The sequence below is a fragment of the Curcuma longa genome, unplaced genomic scaffold (assembly GCF_044706935.1).
Source record: "Curcuma longa cultivar G26 ecotype Majalengka, Jawa Barat unplaced genomic scaffold, ITB_CL_G26_1.1 contig_99, whole genome shotgun sequence".
In the NCBI taxonomy this organism is placed as follows: Eukaryota; Viridiplantae; Streptophyta; class Magnoliopsida; order Zingiberales; family Zingiberaceae; genus Curcuma; species Curcuma longa.
The window spans coordinates 2,411-26,457 of record NW_027435569.1 but is presented as its reverse complement, the minus strand read 5'-3'; the positions used below and the strand labels follow the sequence as shown (position 1 = coordinate 26,457).

General features: G+C 38.7%; 2 protein-coding genes and 2 pseudogenes across 2 annotated transcripts; 3 read left to right on the top strand and 1 right to left on the bottom strand.

Moving 5' to 3' along the window:
- The first annotated feature begins 282 nt into the window (after positions 1-282).
- LOC141819607 (uncharacterized) lies at positions 283-3,380 on the top strand. Its single transcript, XM_074706852.1, has 5 exons — positions 283-1,538; positions 1,599-1,754; positions 1,855-2,048; positions 2,338-2,573; positions 2,649-3,380. Exons 1-5 carry the CDS (start codon positions 283-285, stop codon positions 3,378-3,380), a joined length of 2,574 nt encoding a protein of 857 aa, XP_074562953.1.
- Positions 3,381-5,240: 1,860 nt separating this feature from the next.
- Positions 5,241-18,245, bottom strand: LOC141819605 (E3 ubiquitin-protein ligase At3g02290-like). The gene is made up of 4 exons (XM_074706851.1): positions 18,028-18,245; positions 6,779-7,208; positions 6,052-6,161; positions 5,241-5,740 (listed from the first exon to the last, which is right to left on the bottom strand). The coding sequence occupies exons 1-4, from the start codon at positions 18,145-18,147 to the stop codon at positions 5,714-5,716; spliced, it is 687 nt and encodes a 228-aa protein (XP_074562952.1). The 5' UTR covers positions 18,148-18,245; the 3' UTR covers positions 5,241-5,713.
- A 1,581-nt stretch (positions 18,246-19,826) lies between these two features.
- LOC141819606 (uncharacterized) lies at positions 19,827-21,286 on the top strand (annotated as a pseudogene).
- A 1,326-nt stretch (positions 21,287-22,612) lies between these two features.
- On the top strand, positions 22,613-23,741 carry LOC141819604 (uncharacterized; annotated as a pseudogene).
- The last annotated feature ends 306 nt before the right edge of the window (positions 23,742-24,047 follow it).

The following is a 24,047-nucleotide window of genomic DNA, read 5'->3' as shown; positions in this document are numbered from 1 at the left end:
AAGAGTTTAAAGAGGAGTTTTGTAAACACTGCTACTACTTCTTCTTCTTCTACTACTACTAAATAGAGAGAGAGCTGATGATGCCAAAGCCAGAGGGCCTTTACTGCTCACAACTGCCGTGCTCAGGGATTCCTTGGAGTAGCATTAAAGCCTTGGCTTCTCAATTCTCAGATCCAATCCACCACCCAACCCAACTCCACGCTTCTCTCCTCCTTTTTGAGCTTTTCTCCTTCCTCTCTCCCTCCCTCATTCCTCTGCGACCACACCAGGAGAGGAGCAGACATGGCGTTAGCTGCTAAATTCCTCTGCCTTCTCCTCGTCGCCGCCTTCTTCCTCTTCTTGTATCATGCCCTGTTCAGGATCTCGCCGTGGGGTGCTCCAGATGAGAGCAGAGCTCTGCTGCGGTTCGACGGTGGAGCTCGGGAAGTCGGAGAAATCCGTATGACGTCGGGGGAAGACAATGCTGGCGACGACATGGCCGCCCGGATGCTCGTGAGGCTCAGGTTCCTCCTTGGCGTCGAGATCGCCGGCCGTGCGAGGGAGGCGTACGCCCCCGCGCCAGGTCCGTCCTTCTTCGCCGGGAAACCACCTCCGTTCCACTTCTCCAGCCCCCATCGCCGCCCGGCGTCGCCGGTGCACCGCCACATTGCGCCAGGGCAGAGTCTGGAGTACGGGAGTGGCAACGGAGTGGAGAAAAGGCGCAAAAGAGTTGTAGTGATCATAGCAGTGCTCGTTGGCGCCGCCGGAGTAGTCGTCGTCGCGGGCACTGCCGTCTTTCTACTCTGCAAGAGTTCAAGGAGAAGGAACTCCAAGAAAAGGTCGGAAAGGCTGGTGTCGATCTCTCGCCGGCGAACTAACCTTCGAGCTCCCTCCGGCAGCGCCGACAACGTGAGCTTCGATCCCACCTCCGACCAGTTCTATCTAAATTCTTTAGCCAAATATCTGGAGAACGACTTCAATATGAAGAATGCCGCGCCGGGGGAGACCATTCCTAATTGCCAATCACCAAAAGATGGGCATCAGGACGACGACGACGATTCATTCCACTCAGTTTCTTCTCAGCCATTGAATCACTCAGCTCTGAGTTCATCGGAGGAGAACTTTTCTCCGGTGAGTTCCTACAAGTCCACTTCACCGGTTCGGAATCCGACTTCAAGAACCTTGGTGATTCCGCAGAAGGTCTCGACTCCAACTCAATCCTTCCTCTCTTCTTCCTCACAAAGTTTCAGCGGAAGGAGATTTCAAGTACCTTCTTCACTTTCCCTGGAGGATAATGTCTCTCCATTAATGGCAGAGAGAGCAGCTTCTTCTTCCTTTTCCATGGAGGATAATGCTTCTCCAATAATGGAAGAGAGAGCATCTTCTTCTAGCGCAAGGAGTACAAGCGATAGCAATGAAGCAGTGGTCTCTTCTCCAATGTCAGGTATCAATAACGGCCATAGTTCCGAAAAAACACCACCACCTCCACCGCCGCCGCCACCTCCAACTATTAGACCAATTCCATTGCCCAAGGGCTGCAGCTCAGCCAGTCCTCCACCGCCGCCGCCACCTCCACCTATTAGACCAATTCCATTGCCCAAGGGCTGCAGCTCAGCCAGTCCTCCACCACCGCCGCCATGTCCAAGTCTACTATCCAAACCAGTAGACAACGATGGCATTCCACTTCCTAAGTTGAAGCCTCTTCACTGGGACAAAGTCAGAGCAGCGCCTGATCGTTTGATGGTATGGGACAAGATAAGATCAAACTCATTTGAGTAAGCAAACAAACAAGCGAAATCTTCTTTGTTTCTTTACGCTCCTTGAATCCGTATCGTACCAATAAAATTGTTAACTCAGCCTTTTGCTTCAAACCAGATTCGACGAGAAAATGATCGAGTCTCTTTTTGGGTACAATTTGCAAAGCTCAGCGAAGAAGACTGAAGAAGGGAAGAGCAAGACACCTTCACCTGGAAAGCATGTCTTGGAGCACAAGAGGCTGCAGAACGTCACCATACTGATGAAGGCCTTGAATGCTACTGCTGAGCAAGTTTGCAATGCTTTGATGATAGGTAAACTGCGAAATTCAATTTACATTTTGTTCATAAAAAGGTAGCTTCTTATCCTGCATTGTAAGAGGTTACTTTCACGACTTGAATTCATAACCATAAGATCACACGACAATAATATTACTATAGCGCCAAGGCTTCGCTGAAACTTGACCTTAAAACAAATGCAATTAAGATCTAAATATGTAATAAGAAAGCAAGTTATCACTGTCTAAAACTGGGAAAGAAAAGCGTTCAACTGATAGAATTGTGGTTTAACAACTTTTTTCGGTTGGTTTTCTACTTTCATTAGGTGAAGGACTGACTGCGCAACAGTTGGAAGCACTGGTGAAGATGGCACCAACGCAGGAAGAAGAAGAAGAGCTTTCCAAGTTTAATGGCAATCTGGACGAGTTAGACCCTTCGGAGAAGTTTCTTAAGACAGTACTTCGCGTACCCTTTGCATTCCCTAGAAGTGAAGTCATGCTGTTCAAAGAAACATTTGAGGATGAAGTAGCTCATCTTCGAAGCTCTTTTGCAATGATCGAAGTAAGCACTCGAATGGGAGAAACTTCACCTTCATCTAGAATTGCTCCTTTGCTAATCTTATTGATCTTGTTCTAGGAAGCTTGCAAAGAGCTCAGATCCAGTAGGCTTTTCTTCAGGTTGTTGGAAGCTGTGCTTAAAACCGGAAACAGGATGAATGTTGGAACCATTCGAGGCGGTGCAAGAGCTTTCAAACTCGATGCTCTCTTGAAACTGGCAGATGTGAAAGGAACCGATGGAAAAACTACCTTACTACATTTCGTTGTGCAGGAAATAGTTCGATTAGAAGGTCTAAATGCGAACGAAATGGAGATCAAAAACACCAAGTGTAAGCTAACAACAGCTGAAGAAAGAGATGATGACTACAAGGGAACATGCCTAAAGCTTGTTTCAGGACTAAGCACTGAACTCACTAATGTTAAGAAGACAGCAACTATTGACTTGGACGTCTTGGTGACCTCAGTCACAAATCTTTCAATCGGATTGTGCCAATTGAAGCATTTAGTAGAGAAAGACATAATTGTCAGTGAAAGAAGCACGAAATTTGTGCTTACTATGAAGTTATTTCTGAGTGATGCCGAAAGGATAATAGAAGAGCTGAAAGGTGAAGAGAAGCAAGTGTTGCTTCAAGTGAGAGGTACCACAGAGTACTATCATGGAGATGTGAGAAAGGATGAATCGAACCCCCTAAGAATTTTTGTAATTGTGAGGGACTTCCTTTGCATGCTAGATAGAGTGTGCAAAGATGTGGGCAGCTCAAGAAATCGACATGGTCCGATTCAGTTGCTACCATTTGATAGGAGGAGATGAGTTCTTTCTTCTTCTTCCTAATTTTCCTTTTTCCCAATATCACATAACAGCCAAATGTAGAGAAAGAAGTTGGTATCTTTCTTTTGTGTGAGAATTGTATGATGTGTAGATAAATCTGAACATAAATTTTGGAGCATTGTTGAGTTTGTATTTGTGGATTTACGTTCATTGGATTCCCTCGGGCAGCCGCATTGCATTGGAAAATTTGTGAAGAAGTACAAGAATGGTGAGCTTGAAGAAGCCAATTCTAGTTATTCAGCTGCAGCACATTTGTTTGAGAATAAAAAGAAAGAAAAAAGATATCCCTTAGGAGATTTTTTGAATATGGGGTTGTTTCGACGATGGTGCTGATCACTATAAAAAATTTATCCGGACAGTTTTTTTTGTTAACAATATGCCCTCAAGGCATAGTTGAGTTGGTTACGACAAATCAGAGTAGAAAAGGACAAAGGTTCGAATATCGACGAAGTCGAGACAATACCTTTTCCATCGTAGTCAACTGCAGCTTCTCGATTTACCTCTTTACAAATGGCCGTGAGGACGACCGTGTAGAACCGTTGGGACGATGAATTCTACCTTTTATAAAAGAGAATTTATCGAAATTAGGGAATAGGATTTTTGTGTTACACAATTTATTGCTCTACCTGAGCAGGTGATGATGGTCTGGTTGATTTGCTAGTGGATTGCATGATGCCTTGTGGCTTGCATTGCCAAGGAAGAGCATGAGACCCCCACAACAGAAGACAAGGTAATCAAGAAGGGTTGCTCAAAGGAGAGAGGAGACTCACTGGTTGTGAATTCCCAATTGAATTGAAATTCAAGTCAGAATGAACTAGTTTGCACCTTTTGGTTGGTTGGACCTATTTAGGTTTCTCTTGAGCCATTGGTTGGCTTGAACAACTCAAATCTTACCAAGAATACTCAAAACCATTGAGTTAGTTGGATATGGTGCCCCAAGTCCATCATGAGTATCTCAAGAGTTAGTAGCTATCCTTCTTTACTCTCTTTGCTTTTAAAACAAACTGCCCACCAAATGTATTTATGCTTCACTTGCTGAGAAAAGGGACCAAACGCCCAAAGAAGAAGGCAGCTATGAGTTAAAAAGGAAACTCTTGAAAAAAAAATGAAGTGGATTTCCATGTTTCTATCAAGAAAAACATGGTTTCAGTTGGCTTGGAGAAGAAAGAATATCAATGGGTTTTCACTCCAGTCCTCAGCCATCTTTTGGTATTGGACATATTATATACAGCCTTGTTGAACATTCTTTCTACAGTTTTAGTAAAAGGTGAAATCCGCCACCCCATCTGTCTCACACGGTCAACTCCATGACCATCTATGAGGAGGTAAATCGAGAAGTTACAGTTGATTTCGACGGAGGAGGTCATGACTTCGGCTTCGTCGAGATTGGACTCTTATCTATTTCAACAACTCTGCTCCGTCATAACCAACTCAATTATGTCCTGGAGATCAACATTCTTTCTACACAAGACCAAGCAAAGCAGAGGATGAGCTGGTGAATGTGTTCAATTTCCTCCATTTGTGGTTCCCTGCAAGTGCACTGCCCTCCCATCAGTCTAGACGAAAAGTTGGATGATGTAGCCAAAATCATCACAAAATCACTAACAGCAGCTGGGATCTGAATCATTTTGCAGACTTTTTGTCCTTGTGAGAGCATGAAACATATTTCTCTTTTCTTTGGGTTTTGTGATTGGATTTCTGCAGGTAACACAATAAGGAAACAGTATCTAAGGACAGATGAGATTGGTGTACTGTTGATTCAACCACCAGCATTATGCTATTAGAACATTAGGTAAATCCACACATTCGAGAAACAAATGAAGGATGCATGAACTACCACTAACCACAAGGATTTTGCCCCAATCAAAGACAGTGAAAATTAACATCAAATTATAAGTTTATCAGATGAAACTACCATTGCAGGGCATGGATACGCAATAAAGAAGATATGGACCAGATTTTGCACTTTGTTTATGAAAATATTATATATTACCTGAAAGAAAAAGCAAACAACCAATGTGTTTAAGACATTTGGAAGTAACGCCTATGATTACAAACAATTTAGAAAAATGTAAATTTCTTATCTGTGATATTTTGCTGTTCATCTTAACAACAGAGTGCGTCGATACAACAACAGGGATGCCACAATTCTTGCGAGAGATTGCCGCAGGGGGGAGGGGGGTTGAAAATCTGGTAACTCTTTATCTATACAGGGTATAGTTTTTCGATCACAAACATATTGGTGATGGATTGCTTGTTTGTTGGTGCCCCGTCAAGTAACAAGTGCTCGGCAATCTCTGCACTTAAGCTCTTCATCAGGGGCTCTCACAGAATTGCATCTCCTGATTTATGACCAATATTACAAAAAGTTTAGGAGATAGTGAATTAAGTAGAATCCTGCATTCTCGTATTTGATTTGTAAGTTTCCATTGCTGATTATGAATTCAACACTGGAATATACTTGCCCTCTATAAATCAAGTAATGATCAAGCAGCTATTTGAATTTAATATATGAAGTCAATCAAATCTATGGAATATAGAATGGTATGAAGTTCCAAGTGCAAAATATAGACCATGAAAATTTTCAAACCATGACAATGAATTTCTTGCGAAAATAGAATCATTTACAGAAGTCAGAAATTGTTATAAGTACCTTTCCACAAACTGGGCAAGTGTCACTTCTTTCCATCCATTCATATATACAGCTCAGATGAAAATGATGAGAGCAATTTGCTACAATTTTGGGATTTGCTGGAGTATATTCTGCAACAAGCAGATAATATTTTAAGGATCATACTTCCCCATGTGTTGATGTCTGAAATACATAAGATGACTTAATAGAGAAGGAATAACCACATTAACATAACCGAAAAATCACAGAAGTTGCGTACAGAATATAATCATGAGTGTTAAAGACAATGCATACTTGCAGGGAGATTTAACACTCCCAAAAGCTTAAACTACTAACAAAAAGCCACATTAGGAGTTTTATGATTTTAAGACTCCCCTTGCTTGAGCGTGCATACAGGGATTGGATCAATATAACTTATTTGCAGTTACATTTCTCAGTTTGCCAAAGAGCTTAACTCTCAAACCTAATGGAAAATGATAGTTTTGAGATATTATGTTAGGCTGAAAGTATGAATGTAATCAATGATAATAACTTTCTCAGTGTCAACCACAAAAACTGACTAATCATAGCCTAATTAAATCAAAAGATGTTTTTTGTTTCCCTTTGTTGATTAAAAGGTAATATGGCAAATAGAAAGATTATTTTTGAGCATAGGAGTATAGTGCAATATGTTGAATGAAATGTGTGTATGTGACTTGGAGTGAGACAAAGTAAATAGATATGCTGAGTGCAGCATCTACAAAGTCACCTTCCAGACATGTAGGGCAGACATCTTCATCTTCTGATGACATAACAAAACCTGTGCCACATGCTTTAGCAGATTGGTTTTTCTCTGATTCAATGTGCATACATATACACTCCTCATCAGATTCTGCAATATTTCTCTTTTTAACATTTGCCAAGGTTTCAAAAGCAGAACTACTACCATTTCTTCTAAGAATGTGTAAATCTTCTTGAATGGGGCTAATAGACTTCTCACGCCTTGAGACCAATCCCTCACGATGTGAGCGAGAATATCTAGGTTCTGTTTCATAAGGTGGTGGCCTAGGAACATGGTGGTGTGTCTCAGACAGTGAATTGTCAGAAGCACTCCCTGATACTGATGATGTCGATTGAGTTATTGTCTGAATTTGGGCAGGTACTGAGCGGTCATCAAGTCTTTGAAATGTTACCCCATGCTACAAAGATAAAATATTTTCAAATTCTTGAAGTATCATCATATCAAACTGAAGTATTAATTGAAGATGTGAGACAAGTTGACAATAAAAAGCCATCCAAAGAAACTAGATCTGTTAATATTCACAAAGTATTTTATAATATAGCAACTCTTTTTAGTTAAGAGTATGAAAATGATGCCAACCCAAAGATTAGCAAGCTATCCCCATTGATGAGGACGTGGTATTAAATCACGTCCTAAATATAACACTATTATCACATTTCATGCCCTACATGTTATTATGTTAGGTACCTAATTATTAGATGAGGACATGGTATTAAATCACATCCTACATATAACACTGTTCTCACATTTCATGCCCTATATGTTATTATGTTAGGTACCTAATTATTAATACCATAGGTTACGAGGTCCAAAGTATAATTTTGCATTGATGAATTAAAAACATAGGTTGAAAAGACTACCATGGATAAGAAATCTTTTTTCTCTCTCTCTTTTAACGTCTACATGGCATCCTAGACAACTGGTGTAATGTAGCCACTGAAATTCCAATCTTTTGGTGGATTCATCACGTCGAACCCTTGCATGCTCTCTCATCTGCATCATGTGGAATGCCTCCTAGTTCCACAAGATATGATATTAGGCTACAGGCATCACCTCACAAGATCAGATCAAACTCATTGACATGCGACATCGAAACATTGTCCTCGAGATTCCAGTTGGTCTATGATGTGCTTACTCACCTATGCCATGCAATCATCACACACCTGCACAATCGCCACATAACTGATGACACCAACCAGACTCACCTATGCCATGCGAATCTTTTGTTGGATTAAACCAAATTCAAGAATCAAATTACAAATAGACTTCAAATGTCTCTTCTAGTTCTACAAGAAGCAAAGTCCAATTTTATCTCAAGTGCCTCTTGATGGAATCATTAATCTTATTAGTTAATGAATTTAATATTTTTAATGTCTTGTTGATTTTCATGTCATCCAAAACCATATAAAAAGGGATGAAGTATTAAGTTTTTGAGAGAGGTAGCAAAAAGAAATCCAATACAAAGAAATCAAATTTTCTTCATAATCTTCTCCTTCTCCCTTAAATTCCTTGCTTCGGTTCCTTGCTCTTCTTTTTCCTTCAATTTGATATCAAAGCGAGGTTCTTGTGAAGACGACAAACTATGGCACTGTTACCCAACTGCACAGTGAAACTGAGGTACTTTCACAACTCTGGACTTCAACAAGTGTTAAACTCCATCTTTTGGTTGCTTCTAGTTTAACTATTGAACCTAACAAAAATGGCCAACAATATTGTTTCTCTTGTACCTCAATTCAATGGTGAGAATTTTGATTATTGGAGTACTCTTATGAAACTATGTCTTGAATCTCAAGACTTATGGAGTGTTGTTGAAGGAGTAAATCTAGCAGAGGATGAAGATCATTTGACTGAAGCACAAAAAAATATTCTGAAGAGCAGGAAGCAAAAGGATAGAAAGACTCTTTTTCAAATTTATCAAGCGCTTGAAGTTCCAGTTTATGAAAGAATTTCAAAAGCAACAAATGCTCAAACAGCATGGGAGATTCTACAAACGACTTATTCTAGCCAAGATTGAGTAAAAAAAGATTCACTTAAAATCTCTACGAGTAGAATTTGAGAAGCTAGAGATGAAAGAAAGTGAAAAAGTCTCAGAATACTTCACACGAATCAATTCTATTGTAAATCAAGTGGCATCAAATGGAGAAATCATAGAGACCCAAAGGGTGGTGGAGAAAATTTTGCAAAGCTTACAGGCAAATTTGATCATGTGGTAGTCGCTATAGAAGGATCACAAGATCTTTCATTAATGTCCATAGAAAGCTTGCAGGGAAGATTGGAGGCTCATGAGGTTAGAATCCTTCCATGAAGTCCTCTTATTTCTTCTCAAAATCAAGCTTTGAAATCTCAGTTCACATCCACGGGAGGTCATGGCTCTTATTATGGACGTGGAAGAGGTCGGAATCAGGGAAGAGATGGAGGACATTCTCACCAATATTCACAAGAAAAGGGGAACAAAGAGTCTAAAAAGGAGATACAATTTTCATACAACTATCAAAGAGGAAGAGGGTGTGGTAATTACAAAGGTTCGAAACCTTATATTGAATGTCATTATTGTCATAAGCCGGGACATAAAATAAATGATTGTTGGGAAAAATACCTGGAGAAAAAACATGAAGTTGTTTTTTTGCATGAAAATAACGTTCAACTTTATTAATTGCTTGTGATGGAAATGTTGAGAATATTAATATCTCGATAGCAGTGTAAGTCGGCATATGACTGAAAATAAAAGCTTGTTTTCAACTATTGTCGAAGCTAACTATGGGCAGGTAATAATTGGAGATGTTAAATCCTAGAAAATTGAAGGAGTAGGAGAAACCACATTCAAGACAAAGTCTGAAAAAATTGAAAAGATGTCTAAGGAATTCTATGTTCCTAGTTTACGAAGTAATCTCTGTAGTGTTGGTCATCTTTTAAAAAAGGATTTTAATATTCACTATGCTAGTAAATTTTGCACCTTGAAGAAGAAAAATCAAGATGTTGCAAAGATTGGTTTGGGTTCAAATAATTTATTTCTACTCAAACTTGATGTTATAAATGCTACTTGTTATCTTATAGCTAATAAAGACATTTTTAAGTCGTGGCATGACAAATTTGGATAACCGAATTTTCAGAGCTTGAAAGAATTATCAAGCAAAATTATTGTTCAAGGACTACCTAATATTGATAGTATAAGTGAAGCATGTGAAGAATATTAGCTTGGAAAACAACATCGAGAGTCATTCCCATCTAAATCTAAGTGGGAATCACATTCACCATTGGAATCTATCCACATTGATCTGTGACCTATGCGAGTACCATCTCTTGGAGGTAACTCGTACTTCTTATTATTTATTGATGATTGCATACAGAAAAACTTGGATATATTTTGTTAAAGAAAAATCAAAAACTCTTTCTTTCTTTAAAGTTTTCAAAACTCAAGTAGAAAAATTTTCTTCTTGTCAAATAAAAAATTTGAGAAGTGATCGCAGAGGTAAATTTTTATCTTCTTTATTTGAAGAATTTTGTCAAAACCATGGCATTAGACATGAATTGTCAACTCATTATTCGCCACAACAAAATGGTATCGCAGAGCGAAAAAATAGGACAATCTTGGATATGGTCAGATGTATGTTGAAGAAGAATAATATGTCAGTTGAATTTTGGATTGAAACAACATCATGTGTCATTTATCTAATCAACAAATCACCTACAAAAAGGTTATAAAATTCTACTCCAAATGAGGCATGGTATGGAAAGAAACCAAATGTTCATCACTTAAAAACTTTTGGTTGCCTTGCATATGCCTAGATTCCTGATTCTTTAAGAACTAAACTTGATGACAAATCTGAAAAGTGCATCTTCATTGGTTATAGTGAAAAGAGCAAAGCTTACAAACTTTATAATCCAAAAATAAAAAGGATTGTGATTAGGAGGGATGCCCATTTTGATAAAAAGGTTTCTTATTTTTTTTCAAAATTGACAGGTTTATCAAATTGGCAATTTCTTAACTTTGATGAGGACTCTCCTTTTTGTAGCCTGATAATCTTGAAAGTAATACATCTCCACAAAATTCACCATCATCATCGCAAAGAAAAATAAGGAGTTTAAGAGACATTTATAATGAGACTGAAGAGGTAAATATGACAGATCAAGTCTTTTTGCATTCTTTGTAGGAGAAGATTCAATCACATATGAAGAAGCATCAAAAGAGAAAAATGGGTCCATGCCATGAATGAAGAAATAAACTCTATCAAGAAGAATGGTACATAGGAGCTCACTACTTTGCCATCACACAAAACTCCAATTGGAGTGAAATGGATCTTCAAGACCAAAACCAATCCAGATGACTCCATCAATAAATATAAAGCAAAATTAGTTACAAAGGATACAAACAAAAAGAAGGTGAAGATTTTAATTAGGTATTTGCTCCTATTTTTAGACTTGATACAGTTCGATTAATTATTGCTTTTGCTGCTCAAAATGGTTGAAAATTATTTCAAATGAACGTCAAATCGGCCTTTTTAAATAGTTTCCTTTAAGAAGAAATTTATATTGAACAACCACTTGGTTTTGTGAAAATAAGGACAAAGTATATAAGCTCAGAAAGACTCTCTATGGATTGAAGCAATCACCTCGTGCATGGTATGACTAAATTAATGATTATTTTATTAAATATAATTTTCAACGATGTCCTTTTGAGCATATATTTTATATCAAACAAAATTCTGAATGTGGTTTTATGCTTGTGAATCTTTATGTTGATGACTTTATTTTCACCAAAATAATATGAAGATATTGATAGAATTTAACAACTCTATGATGAGTGAGTTTAAAAATGGCAAATTTGGTGAGTTGCATCGTTTTTTTGGGCATTAATGTTCAACAATCAAAAGAAGGAATTTTTATCTCACAAGAATACTATGCAACTCAAATTCTTAAAAGGTTCAAGATGGAATATGCAAAGCTAGTCTCAACTCTTTGCATCACAGGTTTGAAACTAAGTAATATTGGTGAAGGATAGATGGTGAATCCAAATTTGTTTCGTAGCTTGGTTGGGAACCTGATGTATCTTACTACCACTAGATCGGATATCATGTTCACAGTAAGTTTGATTAGCAAATATATGAAAAAACCTTATTCAAACCATTGGGAAACTACAAAAAGGGTTCTTCGATATATTAAAAGAACCATTGATTATGACATTTTCTACGAAGCACACATGCCCATCAAACTTGTTAGTTATACAGATAGCAATCTTGGAGGAAGTATTGATGATTCTCGAAGTACCTCTAGCTATATTTTCAACCTTGGAAGTGGAGCAATGTTGGTGTTCAAAGAAGCAACCAATTATAGCATTTTCAACTACCGAAGCAGAATATATAACAGCTTCTTTAGCAGAATGTCAAACTTTATGGTTAATAGGAGTTCTTGAAAATTTAAAATGCAAGCAAAAAGATCCGACAATATTATATTGTGATAACAGTTCTACAACTTCTGTCTCAAAGGATCCAGTACTGCATGGAAGAACAAGCACATCCGCTTGCGATTTCATTTCCTAAGAGAACTTGTTAATGAAGGTGAAATCAACCTAGAGTATTGTCCTAGCAATGAACAACTTGCTTATATTTTTACAAAACCGCTTGGAGGATCTATATTTTCAAGGAATCTTGCAACTTTTCAAGGATCTATATTTGGTTTATGGGAGGCATTGTTGGATTAAACCAAATTCAAGAATCAAATTACAAATAGACTTCAAATGTCTCTTCTACTTCTACAAAAAGTAAAGTCCAATTTCATCTCAAGTACCTCTTCATGGATTCATGAATCTTATTAGTTAATGAATTTAATGTTTTTAATGTCTTGTTGATTTTCATGTCATCCAAAACTATATAAAAAGGGGCGAAAGTGTTAAGTTTTTGAGAGAGGTAGCAAAAAGAAATTCAATACAAAGAAATCAAATTTTCTTCATAATCTTCTCCTTCTTCCTTAAATTCCTTGCTCTTCTTTTTCCTTCAATCTGCATCATGTGGAATGCCTCCTAGTTCCGCAAGATATGATATTGGGCTACAGGCATCACCTCACAAGATCAGATCAAACTCATTAACATGCGACGTCGAAACATTGTCCTCAAGATTCCAGTTGGTTTATGATGTGCTTACTCACCTATGCCATGCAATCATCACACACCTGCACAATCGCCACGTAACTGGTGACACCATCCAGACTCATCATCGCTTAGTCAAAGATTGTGAGCTCAACCCTAGGAAAGGATGGAAGCTGTCCCACAGCTTGGAAGGTGTTAGTGCTGTCGCACAACATTAACTGCTGCCAATTGAAGGTATCTACTTGATAGATCATGACACTTCACAAGATGGTAAGTTTGCAGTCAGGCCAAGCATTCATCTCATTCACCACAATAACAGACCCTCTATTTCCCTCTTGGAACCACTGTAGGGAGGAGGCAAAGGGTTTAACTAGGAGATCAAACCCTCCGCCATCTTAAGAAACCTGAATACTTCTAGATTAATACTACTTCAGACAGCAAACTACTAATTTCTTCTCTGATGTCATGCCCTCTTTTTGGTGAACTAATGCTTCCCTCAATCCAAGGTGTCAGGTTGATCTGCTACCTCATAGTTTTCATCTGGAGAGTTTAATGGCAGTGGAGGGAGGAGGTCCCCTAGCAGAACTGTGAATGTTGTATTATTGGCATACCTACCTACTATGGAAAATTTTAGTCTGTCAAACATGTCTACTAATTTTTCCATGGCTATCCAATAAGTCATCCTCTGCACACTGTCCATGTGGCATAGTCAGTCACATCTATTCAAGATGATGCATCTGCTCCTATCTCCTCTATCTTTAGTCCCACTATGACAGTTATTATTAAGGAACGAATCCATCTTCCTTGGCTCCTGACTGCGTTAGCTTTCTCTTCTCAACCTGATAGTCTCATCTATTGAATTTACTTTTATTGCATCTATCATAAATTCCACAAGGTCTTTATGTGAGTTCTTTACTTTCAGGCCTTTAAACATAATATCCACACATTTTCTACTCTTACAACACTCAGTTCACCTATATACTTGTCAATGGTTGTTCTTCCATATTTGACAAACGTCATTTGGCAAGTTCCTAATACATCCAATTACTTCATTCTTATCACTTTGCTCTTTGTTTATGTGCTTAATTTCCTTTAAGCTTATTACCTAGGAGTAAGCTTAATAAATATTTCAATTGCCCCATAAGATTTATCGGTAATTCTATTTCCATTCTGGAATTACATATTGGTAACAGACATCAGCAGTCTTTCTAACCTTCCGAAGATGGTGCCTAATTTATAATGTGTGAAGATTCTTAAATGCAAGTCATGTAAATTAGAAATACATATTCAATTTGTGTTTTCCAGCAGTGCTACAAACATATTCTATATTTTTTTTTTAGTTCGTTTTGATATTTCAGTCCTAGTTGGCTCTATTCCAAACTTGATTTAAAATATTTTATTAATTTTATTGAAGTTTATTCATAAATAGCTAGGTTTTCTCAATAAAAGATCATTCTAAAATCCATTTTATTTTTCTTATATGCTGAGGTAACGCTCCAGTGTATCTATTAAGGTATTAAGAGGTAATAATATTAGGGAATATTTTCACACTCGTAAATCATCTTGTCCTCATACACCTGGTATGGAAAAAATTACTAGTTCATTCAAACTGTTGGTACTCTTATTCATATAGTGGATTCCTTTCAGGTTTTGGGATGATGTTATTGTTACTGTATGTTATCCTATAAATTGCATGCCTTATTTTGTTCCTGATCAGGTGATGTTCCCTTTGCTATTCTGTTTCTATGTGATCATATCTGCTATTTTCCACCTTAGGTATTTGGGTTTACTTGTGTCCATTCTTATTACTCACCAAGATAATTATCACCTAAAGCAATTTTCCTAGGCTACTCTCAGTTACAGAAAAGCTGCTGTTGCTACTCTCCTAAATAACATCTATTATTGCAAACAATCTCACCTTCTTTAAATCTATTCCATTCCTTTCAGCCTCATTTATTTGAATGAGGTACTTCCAATTCCTACAACTGTCTATTCCATTATCTTTTAATGCATGACCACCAACATCAAATCCTTCTACAATTGAGGATCTATACAAGTCTCTGCTCACCTAACACTGCCTCTTATTATATATCCCATCTCTCATTTGGATCTTCCTATTGCTCTATGAAAAAGTACTTGAATTTTTCTACCTCTCATTTATATCTCATTTCATACCTATCTATTTTACATCACCTACCTCATCTCATATCCAATGTTCCAATGTTAAACATGCTATGACAGAGAATATAAGCCTTAAATTTTAATGCTATATAGCAACCAATACCTCTTCCTCTTGACAAATTCACAATAGTAGTAAACAAGTATTTCCAATGAAGACATCACCTAATGACTTAATGGATCAGCCAAAGGCTTGATTGATGGCTAAAGATACACTCAAGTCTAGGTGATGGATTAACTATGTAATGGATTGCTTAGACACCTTTTCACTTGTGCCTAAGATTACTTCAATCCAACTACTCTTCACGAATGTGCCTCATTCATTAGTTGGATTTCAAGAATGCAAGCCTCCACAGTTACCTGAATGCAAGCCTCCACAGTTACCTGCTGGAAGAATTGTACTTGAAGTAACCTCCACTTACAAAGAGGGAGTATGGTTCAGTGTCAAACTGGAAGTCATTATATCTTTGAAGCAATCCCTTAGTGTATAGTGTAATACACTAAATGGTGCTCTTCTTCTGTCACTCAGTGTTTCATTTTACATCTCTATCTAGGAAGTGAATTATTCGTACTATCTATATAGAGATGATATCAACATAACTTGCAATGACACTATAACAATCACAAAGCAAAAGTTATATCTTCACTCGCACTTTTAGACTTAGAATTTATGTAACCTAGCATATTTTCTTAAATAGATATGTTTGTTCAAGAAGATACATTTAAACATCTCAATGGGAATATATGTCGACGAAATTGTTATATTGGAAGCTAAGCCAATCAATATCCTTGTGGATCTCAATGTCACTGTTGCAAGGAAAGGGGGATCCATTACCTGAACACAAAAGATATAAAAGGTTAGTTGGAAAATTGAAGTGCCTTAACACTAGACATGTCATTCATGGTTGTTACGGCCGTGAGGAATAGACCGGATGGGAGACTTAGGATTCGGCATTCTACCGGACCCGACCCTCGCGTCGGCCCTTAGCAACTAACTCGATGGATCACCTGAGTCAATCATTGGTCCGCGACTTCAACCGCCGAGTCCTCATGAGGACAGACTCTTGGATCTGAGCCGAGCCGATTCCTCGTGGAGACAGACTCCTAGATCCGAGCTGAGCCGAATCCTCGTGAGGACAGACTCCTAGATCCGAGCCGAGCTGAATCCTTGTGAGAACCCGACTTCTCTCAATCCGCTTAGTTGTACCATCCCTACGCAGACTCGGCCCAGACTCAATTCAGCCAACGTTCCACCCTCAGTGCCCTGTTCAATTGAATATCACTCTTCCCATCATACAGAGAGGTCATCATTTCTCCTGACATGCCCCTACCACTAATCATGGTCCTTACTCTGACATATACGCGCAAAATGACCCTTCAATTGCATGTCAACGATGGGACTTCTCTTCTGACCACTCCATTCCTTCTAACAAGATCATTACCAATGATGAGACGCCTTCCTTAATTAAGATGTGACATGACACCCATTTCATATATATAAGGTTCATCCTTCTCCACAAGGAGGTACGCACACATTAGCCACACCAAACCTCTTATTCTTCCTCAGTTCTTCTGCTCTTCTGCTTTTTCTTCACCTACTGATTTAAGCATCGGAGTGGTCGCGTCAGGGCACCCCTGGCCTTCCTTCTCACGGTTGCTCTTTTCGCAGGAGTAGCAAGCTTCGTGACCCCCCTTCCTTCGACCCTGTTCTGTCTTGGTGTTGAGAAGCCGGCGACGTGTCCTGAAACTGATCTCAACAGGAACAATGGTGAATATGTCTAGTTATTTTATTGAGACTCAATGTCGTGATCATTTAGAGGTAGTCTTAAGAATTCTATGACATCTGAAAGGATGCTCTAGGAAAGACACTTTTATATGAGGACCGAAGTCACCTTCAAATATGCATACTGATGTTGATGAAACACATCAAGATTAATTGTCACTTCATAAGAGACAGTGAAATCCAATGAAATTATAATGCCAGTTTTCCATATGATTGATAAGTTACTATAAGAATGGTTCTAAGGAGATCCTAGGATCTAAAACAAGCTAGGTTTTCCTAATATCTGAGTTAAATTAGGAAAAATATTAGGGATATGATTGTACATACTATATATTACAAGGTTTAATGTGTAATTTTACAGTAATGAATAATGTGGAGGGGCCTATCATGGGTAAAAAAAACCCTAATCCTTTCCCATTAACTTTTATAGATACAGGCCATAGATCATCTCAGGTGGTTAAAATAAACCTTATCCCTCCACCTATATGACCTCTCATATTAGATTTTAAGGGGCCTACTTGGACATGCAGGACTACCTATGGTAGGCAAAGTTAGCAGTTTCTTCCTGCTCATACAAAAAAATTTAGTCATCTAGCTTAAGAAACAATCCTAGTAGGTATACCAAGAATGGTAAAAAAATCCTTGCAGGTTAAATGTCTAGCTCAAGAACTTCTGGGGAATTCCCTGTAGACAGAAGGGTGAGGAACGACCATTCTATATATTTTTCTTTATTTTGGTCCTCATCTATGGTGTCTAGTTTGGCAGGTAAAGTTATTTACATCTCAAAACTAAATAGTCTACTACCTCTTCAATGGCATTATAGATTAGAAAAGCAACTGTCATTTTAGAATTAGTGTTTTGAAAGTTCCAAGTGTGTCTTCTAAAACTTTTGTGCAGTGCCAGAATTTGCTCTTCCTCCCTCTTCTTAATTTGCAGTAGAACTGTGCTCCATTTCTTTTCTTGTTTTCTCTTGGAGTCATTTGGAGTCATTTTGAATAACAGAACACAAATAGCTTCTCATAAATAGAAAACATGCTATCATAAGCATGTCTAATATAAAATAGCATGTCTAATATATAAAATACATAGCAAGTTAGCACATACAAGAGAATTCATTCGTAGAATTTTGTTAAGTATTATAAACAGAATAATGGAAATGTATATAAACATTACCCCATTCAATAGCTGGTGAAAGAAATATCTTAAGCATATGCAGTGCCAATATATCGGATTGCTTGAGTAGGCATATTCTTCAAAGTCCTCTGGACACAGACAGCAACATAGTGCACCCATGAATACCGTTCCTGGCAAACTTAAGGCAGACACTATGAAGATTGATGAATTCGAAGTAATATTTAGAACAAATGTAGATCCACAATGCCCTCAGATTAATCAACTTTACTACCTAGGAAGTTGCAAAACCAGCAAAAGTATCTTAATCTTGTCTGTTAACTTTACAGAGATTTTTAAAGGAAGAATTAGTTAAACTACTTGCATCCTCCAATGGAGCGATGCAAGATGGACTTATAAATATGTTTTAACAACACCCATAAATTGTTAACGATGTATATTTATCAGGCTGTTTACAAGGAACTGAATAATATCTTTCAAAGTGGAGAACACGGCAGGTAGACTTGTAATTCCTGGAGGTCAAAATAAAATGAATGCAGTTTATCACATGCAAGCATACCAAAAATATTTTAAAAAATAAAATAGTTAACAAAAAAGGCATCATGACATGGGATGCAAGCTAACACCCCCCACTAAAATACTTTTCTATAATATACCAATAAAGAGCTAAGAGGAAGATATATCTAATATGGTCATAGTAAGAATTTTAATGGGCAAAAATCAAAAAGGGCACCCCTTTTTATTGGAATCGTCAAAAGTGTTCCCCTTTTTCATAGCACCCCATCCCACCTCAGTCTATTTTTATTCTCAAAAATACATTTATTTTCGGCGTTATTGTAGCAGGTACGGAAACGTAATTGCTACACAATTATAACAACTACGATCCCATAACTACTTATTTTCTTAAGAATAATAAATCATATGATCATAACTAATTTGATAATTTGATTAATAGCCAATTATATCCAGGCATAAGTTGGGATTTAGATAATGAAAAAAATTAGCGGGCATATGCAACTAATTGCACATATCCATTTGATTTAACTCAATATTTAATGGGAGCGGTTAAATATCTGCATGGGGAAGATCAACAATTGAATTGGTTGTAGGTTGCTTAGTTAATTTTAAATGGATTACAACTAATTAATATGCTTAATTAATGAGTACAAATCAGAAGAAAGTACAAGTTATTAAACCATAATTGTCAAAAGAGAGTGCTTCGCTCACTTAAGCGCGAAGTGATGCGAGGCATAAGCCCTACACTTCAGAACCTCGGAAGTGCACGAAGTCTCTAAAACGCGCGCATGAAGTCTCTAAAGTGTACGCTTCACGTTAAAGCGCGAGGCGTGCGCTTTTGCACTTTAGAGAAGTCAATTTTTTTTGTTAAAGTTTGGCAGAGTTATTAAATTAAAAAAAAAAGTAAAGGGCTTAAAAGCCCTAAAACCGTCCGCCTCTCACCGCCTCCCGTCTACCTGATCGTCGTCATTAAGGTAAAAGGCTTAAAGCCCTAAACCCATCTTCTCTCACCTCTGGCTCTCTACCTCCCGTCTGCCTAGCCATCGCCGCCGCCAAGGTGAAAGGCTTAAAGTCTTAAACCCATCTTCTCTCTCCTCTAGCCCTTTGCCTCCCATCTACCTCTCACTGCCTCCTGTTTGCCAGGCCGCCAACACCAAGGTGAACCTCTGACCCTTTACTTCCCATCTGCCTCTCGCCACCTCCTATTTGCCTGGCCGCCACCGCCCATCCGCCTGGCTGCTGTCGCATCTTTTGTAGCTTTCCTCTCCTATTTGCTTCCTCAATCTTGTTAAGATTGATTATTATTGATTTCAGTTGTCTTAATCATGTCAAATACAATAATTCCATCAACTCGAAAGGATATTATGCAACATGTTCAGATCCTAAAAATCCAAATATTGTCAGTTGTATTTTTTGTTGTAAAATAACAAATGGCGGGATTTATTGACACAATCTACATCTAATTGGGAGCAATAGAAATCTGAAAGCTTGTCTGAAATGTCCCGAGCATGTTAAAGAAGAAATTACAGAGTTCATATAACAAAAGAGTAATTTGAAGCAAGGTTTAAAAATACCGAGCCGTATCGAAGTTTCGATCCCAGACCAGAATGATACAGTTTCGATACCGTATCGTGTCGTACCAGTATAGTTTCGATATTTTTAAAATATAAAATATATTAACTAAAAATAAAAAATTTAATCTAAATATTTAAAATATATATATATATAATATAAAATATTTTTTAAAAAATAAAAGGATAATTTTATGAGATTTTGACTAAGTCTATTTAAATTATCTCAACTATAGCTAGGAGTTAATTAAAATTATTAACCTAAATTATTATTAAACTTAAGTTTAAAAATCCGATCCATTCACTGTTCCCTGTGATCGGGGCCCGCACGACGTCTCCGGAGACATCACCAAACCCAGGCGACACCTCTAGACAGCGCCCCAGCCGGAATCGCTGGTGTCAATACCGGTACATAGGTGGAACGAGAAATTTCATCGGTATCAAGCAAAATGGCTCGAGATTTCAATCCTTGATTTGAAGAATCAAATGGATGGTATTCCTCATTCTAATGATATTGTTGATTCGGAAGATTTGGAAGAATATAAAGATGATCTTTAAACTAAAGTGAAAGGGAAACAACCAATATCCAATCCAAGCATTCATCCTACGGTCCAAGGTAAAAAGTGTAAACAAACTGGACCTATTAATCTTTATTTTATGAAAGATGTTGATGAAATTGTCAAACAAAGATGTGCAAAAATTAAAGGACAATATGATGAAAATAAAAAGAAGTTAAGAGATATTGCAGTTGAGAAATTTGGTGTATGAATGTATGATGCCAGAATTCCTTTCAATGTCGTTAAATATGATTCTTTTGAGCCTTGTATTGAAGCCATTGGGCAATTTGGATTGGGGATGAAACTCCACCATATCATGAAGTGAGGGTTAAGTATTTGAAGGAGTTGGCAAATACGAACTCACTTCTCAAATCCCACAAAGAAGATCATGCTAAGTTTGCATGCACAATTATGGCAGACGGGTGGACGGATAAAAAGGGTAGGACTCTTATAAATTTTTTGGTAAATGGTCCTAAAGGAAGCGTATTTATTGAATCAGTTGATGCTTCAGGCTATTCTCACACAGCTGACAAGATGTTTGAGTTACTTTCTAAATTTGTGTATTGCATTGGAGAAAAGAATGTGGTTCAGGCTGTAACAAATAGTGCAAGTTGCAATGTTAGTGCAGGTAATATTTTAAATTTATGTTACTTTTAATTAAGAATTGGATCATATTTCTGTTAAGGCCCATAAAGGCCCATATACCCTGTTATCTATATATAGTTGTCTGTACCTATTGTATTTGTATACTTTTCATATTCGTGTAACATGGTATCAGAGCGAGTCGATTGGGATTAGGTTTATTCGCCCTAATCTACCGCCGCCGCCGTCAATTTCTTTTTTTTCTTCTTCTCTTTGTCTCCCGCACCGCAACTCTTCCGTGCGCCTCGTCTCCTCTCCCGCAACGCGCGTCTCCTCTCGCCGCAGCACGTTCTCGACCTTCGCCGCCTCGATCTCCTCGCACGCCGCCGTCGTCGCGTGAGGAATCGCCCCCGGTTTTCTTCTTCGCCTGAGCAGCGCTGCAGCAGCAGTCTCGCCTGCAGCGCCGCCTCCTCAGCCGCCTGCAACGCCGCCTCCTCAGCCGCCTGCAGCGCCGCCTCGCAGTAGACCTTGCGGCTGCCGGAGCAGGTGCGGCAGGGCAGGAAGCGCACGTCTCCGGCTTCCCTCGCAGGCCGCACGCCATCTCTCGCAGGCCGCGCCCCATCCCGGCTTCCTCTGTTTCCTCTCTGTTAGCAGCGCGTGCCGCCGCCGCCGAAGGACGCCCAGCCCGTCTTCTCAGTGCCGTTGCCGCCAAAGGAAGCCATCAGGAAAGGACTTTACCAGGTTCTTATCCGGTTAGGGCACAGAATCGTGTACCCTGAGGTGAACGAGAAACAAACTGTAGGTTACTTGATTGAAGGTGTTCGACCAGCTTCCAGTGATGGTTTCGCTTTCTTCTTCCTTCTTTTCTATATAAGGAGTCCTAAGCACGAGAGGAGGTCTTCTTTCCACGGTGCCAGGTGGCTGTGTTCTCTGTTCCGGCGTCACTACTCGAAGGCCACCAGAAAAGAACAGAGGCGTTCATCTTCCTCTTAAAGACACTGCTGTTCCATCCAACGCTCGAAGGCCCAGGTTCTTCTCAACATGTCTTCAATAAATACAATAATTATTAATATCATCTTAGATGGCCAGAATTATCCAGAGTGGGCTTTCTGTGTAGAGACTGCATTAAGAGGCTATGGTTTACTTTTTCACTTAACTGAATCTCCACCTGTGCTTAAGGATGATGGTAGTAATGCTGCTGCAATAAAAGAATGGCATATTAATGATGGAAAAGTGATGGCTGTCATGGTCAATAGTACTAAACAATCCATGATTATGAGTCTTTCTAAGTTCAAAACAGCTAAGGACATATGGAACAACTTGAAGAAACGTTATGTTCAGGATAGTGGTGCTCTTTTGCATAATCTTATGCAACAAACTCATGAAATTATGCAGAATGATATGTCTATTGATGAGTACTACTCTGCTTTTGATCGTTTGATGGGATCACTGATTTCCATGATACCAGAGTGTACCACTGATCCTTGCCCAACACACAAGTTTATTGAAAAGTTTTTTACTTACAGATTTGTCATGGGAGTCCGGGCTGAATATGATTCTATTCGTACACGATTGCTTCACAATTCTTCTGATCTCACCATGGCACAGGCATTGTCTGATTTACTTGCAGAAGAAACACGTCTCAAGTCTATGTCTTCTTCTGCTTTTGTCTCTCATAGTGTGTTGGCAGCTTCTCAGAGGATCAGGGCACCAAAAAGCTCCTCTTCAGAGCCTTGTAAGCATTGTGGCAAGACTGGTCATCTTCCAGAGAATTGTTTTTCTCTTCATCCAGAGAAGTTGGCTGACTATCGTGCACGTCGTGCTGCCCGTGGTGCTGCCCGTGGTGCTCGTCGTGGTACTAGTTCCACTCCTGGAGGTTCAGTGTCTATTGCTGCTGCTTCTCCTGTTACTGCTCCTTCGTCGTCATGGGTACTTGATTCAGGGGCTTCTTTTCATGTGACATCTGATCAGTCCCAGTTGGTCGCTTGCAAGCCGGTCACTGATGGAGCTTCTATTCGGACAGCTGATGGTACATCTTGTCAAATTACTCATCAGGGTACACTTTGCAATCCTTATTTTTCTGTACCCAATGTTTCTTTTGTACCTCAGTTATCCATGAATCTTCTTTCGGTTGGTCAAGTTACCGACCAAAATTGTTTTGTTGGATTTGATGACTCATCTTGTTTTATTCAGGACCGTCGAAGCGGGAAAGTGATTGGGACTGGCCATCGCCGTAAAGGTGTTCCTAGCCTTTACATCCTAGATACTTTGCGTCTTCCTTCTTCCATTGAAACTTCTGCTCGTGTGTCATCCGCTACATCGAGTTCTGCTTGTTCTTCCTTTGCCCAGTGGCATTATCGTCTTGGTCATCTTTGTGGGTCTCGACTGTCCACATTAATAAATAAAGGTTGTTTAGGTCATACAACTATTGAGTCTGGTTTTCATTGTAAGGGTTGCAAACTTGGAAAACAAATACAACTACCATATTCATCTAGTATTTCTCATTCTACTAGACATTTTGATCTTATTCATTCTGATGTATGGGGTCCTGCACCTTTTCCCACAAAGGGTGGTCACAAATATTATGTCATTTTTATTGATGATCATTCTCGATATACATGGGTTTATTTTATGAAACATCGCTCTCAGTTGTGTTCTATTTATCAGTCTTTTGTCCGCATGGTTCACACACAATTTTCTACTCCTATTAGAGTTTTTCGCTCTGACTCTGGGGGAGAGTATTTGTCTGATATTTTTCATAAATTTTTATCATCTGAGGGCACTCTTGCTCAACTCTCTTGTCCTGGCGCTCATGCTCAGAATGGTGTTGTTGAAC

Bases quoted from the DNA above. Each gene is read 5' to 3' on its own strand.
- LOC141819607 (XM_074706852.1), top strand. From the start codon at position 283: ATGGCGTTAGCTGCTAAATTCCTCTGCCTTCTCCTCGTCGCCGCCTTC. The intron at 2,049-2,337 runs GTAAACTGCGAA...TACTTTCATTAG, and splicing joins TTGCAATGCTTTGATGATAG to GTGAAGGACTGACTGCGCAA. The intron at 2,574-2,648 runs GTAAGCACTCGA...ATCTTGTTCTAG, and splicing joins GCTCTTTTGCAATGATCGAA to GAAGCTTGCAAAGAGCTCAG.
- LOC141819605 (XM_074706851.1), bottom strand. From the start codon at position 18,147: ATGGGTGCACTATGTTGCTGTCTGTGTCCAGAGGACTTTGAAGAATAT. The intron at 6,162-6,778 runs GTGACTTTGTAG...TGCTTGTTGCAG, and splicing joins CTGCCCTACATGTCTGGAAG to AATATACTCCAGCAAATCCC. The intron at 5,741-6,051 runs GTACTTATAACA...GTCATAAATCAG, and splicing joins CTTGCCCAGTTTGTGGAAAG to GAGATGCAATTCTGTGAGAG.